At 40.0% G+C, this 5,647-nt stretch overlaps 1 protein-coding gene across 1 annotated transcript; it reads left to right on the top strand.

The window, feature by feature from the left end:
* The first annotated feature begins 496 nt into the window (after positions 1 to 496).
* On the top strand, positions 497 to 1,732 carry LOC123230458 (glyceraldehyde-3-phosphate dehydrogenase-like). The gene has a single exon (XM_044656613.1). It carries the CDS (start codon positions 553 to 555, stop codon positions 1,552 to 1,554), a length of 1,002 nt encoding a protein of 333 aa, XP_044512548.1. The 5' UTR covers positions 497 to 552; the 3' UTR covers positions 1,555 to 1,732.
* Positions 1,733 to 5,647: the final 3,915 nt, after the last annotated feature.

The raw sequence follows: 5,647 nt of genomic DNA, 5'->3' as shown, positions 1-5,647 counted from the left end.
AAATGGAACCATTTAGCCATTAGCATAATTAATAATGAATGATATTTATATCACAATTTAATGTGTTTCTTATGTAAATCCTCACAACAGAAGAACTTGCCTACTATTTACTAAGAAAATCAAGATTTAATTTATCATACCCTCTTCAAATTCCTTTTCCATTTTCTTCCAGTCCTTCTTTCCTTACTCTAGTACCTGAAGCAGAGGTGGTATCTTCTTTATTTAAGCTATTCCGATAACTTTTGTCCTTGATCCCATCCTGTCCATCTCCTCTAGGAGCTTAGTTCTTTGATTAGTCCTTCCTTTTCTTTCTCTCCTCCTTTAATCTCCATATATATTGGCCTATTCCTTGTTATGTACAAACATACCCAGATTTCTCTCATTTTTAAAAAGTAAAACTGTCACTGGACTCTACGACGTATTCTTTTAATATTGCCCTGTATCTTTCCTGCCTATTATAACCAAGGTTTCAGAAAGAGTAATCTGGGCTCTCAGCTCTACACCCAAGCTCGCTGCCAGAATCCTCTGCTGCAGTCGCATCCTTTAGACAAGATGGTGAAGGTCAGAGTCAACGGATTTGGCCGTATTGGACGCCTGGTGACCAGGGCAACATTCAGCTGCAAAGACATAGAAATTGTGGCCATCAATGACCCCTTCATTGACCTCTCCTACATGGTTTACATGTTCCAGTATGATTCCACCCATGGCAAGTTCAAGGGCACTGTAAAGGCAGAGAATGGAAAGCTGGTGATCAACAGAAAACCCATTACCATTTTCCAGGAGCGGGATCCCGCTAACATTAAATGGGGAGATGCTGGAGCCGAGTACGTTGTGGAATCCACTGGCGTCTTTACCACCATGGAAAAGGCCGGGGCTCACTTGAAGGGTGGAGCCAAGCGAGTCATTATCTCTGCCCCTTCTGCTGATGCCCCAATGTTCGTGATGGGGGTGAACCATGAGAAATACAACAATTCCCTCAAGATCGTCAGTAACGCCTCCTGCACTACCAACTGCTTGGCCCCCTTGGCCAAGGTCATTCATGACAACTTTGGCATTGTGGAAGGACTCATGACCACAGTCCATGCCATTACTGCTACCCAGAAGACAGTAGATGGCCCCTCTGGCAAGCTGTGGCGGGATGGGCGTGGGGCTGCCCAGAATATCATCCCTGCTTCCACGGGTGCCGCCAAGGCTGTGGGCAAGGTCATACCTGAGCTGAACGGGAAGCTCACAGGCATGGCCTTCCGTGTTCCTACTCCCAATGTGTCTGTGGTGGATCTGACCTGCCGCCTGGAGAAAGCTGCCAAATATGACGATATTAAGAAGGTGGTGAAGCAAGCTGCAGAGGGGAACTTAAAGGGCATCTTGGGCTACACAGAGGACCAGGTAGTATCCTGTGACTTTAACAGCGACACCCACTCTTCTACCTTCGATGCTGGCGCTGGCATTGCCCTCAACGACCATTTTGTCAAGCTCATTTCTTGGTATGACAACGAGTACGGTTACAGCCACCGTGTAGTAGACCTCATGAAGTACATGGCCACCAAGGAGTAAAGTGGAAAGCCATGATGGATCTTCATCCCCAGCCAAAAAAAGAGTAGTTCCACCACTGGGGAGCCCACATCCATAATAACCTATGTCCCTGTGCTGGGGATCCCATGCCCTCTTCACATCCCTGCCCCAGGCACCCCTGTAGTGGGGGGAGGAGCATAGTCCTATCTTGTGTACCATCAATAAAGTCATCACGTTTAGTGCAAAAAAAAAAAAAAAGAGTAATCTGCACTAATGAATTCCCTCCATATCCACTTACTTTATGTTATTTACACCTAGACCCCTTGGAATTTCCCTTCTGATCAAATCACTATTGAAACTATCCTTAAGGTTACCAGAGCAAGGGAACAAAATTGCATTTTTCTATTAATTGTGAGCTTCAGCTAGGTTGTCTTTTAGTGAGATTTTACTGTAAATTCATTCCTAGAGGTCTTTTTTACCTTTTTAAATATGACTATGGTGATTGTAAAATAATAGTACAAATTACCTTTCTATGACATTTCAAGATTTGAAAGAAACAATTTGTGTGACAGAAAAAATACCAGTATTTCCAGTTTGATAGATACAGTAACTGAGGCTTAGTGAAATTTTTTGCAATAGTAAAAATCAGGAAGGAAAATGAGTGCCCATTGATTTAGCACAGTTCGTGGTTTACGAAAGTAATGGAATAATATCTTGTTGCTAGGTAGTACAGTGGATAGAGTGCCAGGTCTAGAGTCAGGAAGACTTATCTTCATATATTCAATCCAGCCTCAGACACCTACTAGCTGTGCAGCTCTGAACAATTCACTTATTCCCTTTGTCTCAGTTTCCTCATTTGTAAAATGAGCTGGAGAAGAAAATGTCAAACCACTTTAGGATATTTGCCAAGAAAATCCCAAACGGGATCAGGAAGATTCAGACATGACTGAACAACAACCACCACCACTACAACGTAGTGAAGACATTATATCAATCAATATGGAATAAAGGAAGCAGAACCAGGAGAATAATTTACAGAATTAGCATAATAATGTAAAAGAAAACATCACTGAAAGATTTCAGAACTCTGGACAATATAATGTCTAAATATTTAATAAGACTGAGGGTGAAACATGCCAGAAAGATGGTGTACTTTAAATGAGGAACGAGGCAAACATTTTCAGACATAGCCAATGTGTTGAATGGTTTGATCTGCCTGTACTCATCTATTATAAGAAAGGAGTCTACTGAAGGAATGGAGTCATTGAGAAGCAGAAATAATTTTTTTAAACCCCAAAGAAAAGATAATTAATAAGACAATTTTAAATAATTTTAAAATCAGCTCAGAAATGTTAAACAAGTTGCCAAAGTTATAAAATTAGTAAGAGACAGAACCAGGACTCTAGAAGACATTTTATAGCTCTACACACTTTGCACTACTGAAAAGAGACTCCAGAACTCTAAACTCAGTCTTGGCCTGGACAAAACTAGATATCATGCGTATCCAAACAACTAGGGCAAAAGCTTTAGAAAATAGGTTTTGTGTTTGTGCCTTTTTCATCTTCAAGAATCAGTTACCAAATATCCTGACAAGACTACGTCGGCTATTCACTGTTCAGCCACACTGAATGTAGAAAGACTCATTTCTGAGAAGTTGAACAGGAGGTTTTGAATCATGATGACCCATAGAACAATCCAATGATAGTGGTATATAATTTACCTCACTCTGACCATTACAGTGTGTAGAACCTGCACTTTTCAACCATCTGGTTAGTCCAACTTTCTCTCTTAAACACATGTGACAATATGTATTTCCTGTCATTAAAAACTAAGGTAGAAACTGTCTTGCAAAATACTTTGACTAAAATAGATGTTTGCCCATGGTAAATACTTACACGTGAACAAATAACTTTCAGAATTTCATTTTGGTTGTACTGATGAATTCTGTTGTTCTAAAGTTGCTACCTAAAACAAATACTTATAGAATTGTTCCTAGTCACTGGACCTCAGAAGGCAAGCATTGTATCAGGAAAGGAACCAAAGTTCACCAAAAGGGTTTGAGATAGAAGATCCATGAAGAACAGATTTCAGAGTTACATAATAGATCAAATAATGGAGGGGAAAACTTGTAGAGACTGGGTGACTTGGGTTCAAGGAATCATATGGGAATTACTAGGTTCAATTTTTATATCTAATTGGTCAGTTATCCTGCTGGGTACAGATGTGATGGGATGTTCATGGGATGTCAATGCACCCTCCCAGCATTGACACTATATAATTGGGCTTCAGTCTTTCCTTCAGTTTGTCCATTAAACAACCTCACAAGGGCTTTGTAGTTGTTCTTCATTTATCTTAGTTGTGTCTAATTCTTTGTGACCCTATTTGGGGTGTTCTTGGCAAAGATACTAGAGTGGTTTGTCACTTCCTTCACCAGCTCATTTTACAGATGAGGAAACTGAGGCAAACAGGGTTTAGTGAATTTGCTCAGGATCACACAACTAGTAAGTATCTGAGGCCAGATATGAATTCAGATCTTCCTGACTCCATATGTGCCACTTAGCTGCCTTAATGGATGGCATCCTATCTGAATTTTCCTGAAAAGGAAAATTTTATGTAATTTAATATTAAATTTTTTATTTCTGTAGAAGGAAGATTTGTCCTCTCTCATTTTTTTTGCAGAATATTCTTAATAAATTAAGTAGACTTTATTTTTTCTAAGTTTCCACATAAATAGACCTTGGTATAAAAAAAGACCAAACCTCATCTGGGGATAATCATGTACATTTTAAAAACTGATGTTTCTTCATGCTTTTGAATGGATTCACATTGCAAGAATAATGCCCCTAAGTCACTGCATAGGGGAACAGAAGAGTGGTGTAGCCTTGAGAAGCACAGACGTATGTCTGGAAACCAGGAAAGAAGTGGGAGGGCTTCATTATATGCAGCAGCATGTCATCAAATCAGAAATAGAAAATAATGGGGAAAGAGAAGTCACAGGGTAAACTCCACTCCTTGTGAAACATAATTCCCCAGGCATGCAAAAGTATTGTCTTTGGCAAAGCTGGTTTGCCTTGTCAAGTCAATGAAAGTTGGGAACATTGTACTGCACTGGCCTCAACTTGCAGAGGGGCTGATTACCAATCCCCTGGAGAAGAGTTGGGCTTTTAATAGGCATTCTTCATGTCTCTTCTTCCCTCCTCAAATAAATCACTGGATTTTCAACACTTAAATCATCTTTATCATCTAAGAATGCTTAGCCTTGAACCAGAAAAATTTAAACAAACTCTTTTTTCTCCTATTTAAAACTATTGCCAGGAATAATGGGAGGCAACAGGCAGTTCATTCAAGGTTGCCCAATGGTTGTGAAAACATTGTAATAATAAGGTCATAGGCCACCTCTTATTCTGGTGAACTCAAGGCACTTACCAGATATCATCTAGTTTAATCTAACAATACTTCAGGGAGTCAGGTTGTGTTAGATGCTATTTATTGCCTCATTGAAAGCATCCAGAAATGGAACTTTCTATCCTTTATATTATTCCTATAAAAGCTCCTCTCCCTAATCCCCCAACTTGGATTCACATTTCAAGGGTTGAGTCCTCAGATGGCAAATGTTACCCCCAGGTTCTAGGATACAGAACCTGGATCTGCACTAAGACTCTTGCTCATGAGTTCCCACCAGGGTTACTTCCCATGAATAGTTAGACAGTAGATAGTTAGCTCTTAGATAAATTATTTACAAAGACGGAATAATAAGAACAGAAGAAACCCACCAATAATCTTGGGGTAAATCTCAGAATTATATGGAATGTCTATAGAAATAGTGAGCAGAAACTTAAAAGTGCAATGCGAATGAGGCATAAATGTCAGGAACATATGTGGTTAAGGCAATTCTGGGGCCTTGATGTTCTTTCTCCCCTTGTAGAAAAGACATAAAGGTTCTCCTAGGTGGAGTTCTGGGGAAGTTGCTTGTTTGGGCACTCAAGATCTACTCCTCTCTACAGTCATTCTTACTTGAGCCCTCTTAAGTCCATAGCTGATTCTCTTTTCTGTTGCCAGAGGTCCCTCTCCTGGAAGCTGTTTGTTGGTTTGTGACTTTCCCTCTTTACATGCTTGTCTGTTTGCAAAGTGTGTC

Source organism: Gracilinanus agilis, chromosome 1, assembly GCF_016433145.1.
Source record: "Gracilinanus agilis isolate LMUSP501 chromosome 1, AgileGrace, whole genome shotgun sequence".
NCBI classification, from domain to species: Eukaryota; Metazoa; Chordata; class Mammalia; order Didelphimorphia; family Didelphidae; genus Gracilinanus; species Gracilinanus agilis.
Note: the sequence above shows the minus strand (reverse complement) of the source record. Positions and strands in the feature narration are given on the sequence as shown.

Bases quoted from the DNA above. Each gene is read 5' to 3' on its own strand.
- LOC123230458 (XM_044656613.1), top strand. From the start codon at position 553: ATGGTGAAGGTCAGAGTCAACGGATTTGGCCGTATTGGACGCCTGGTG.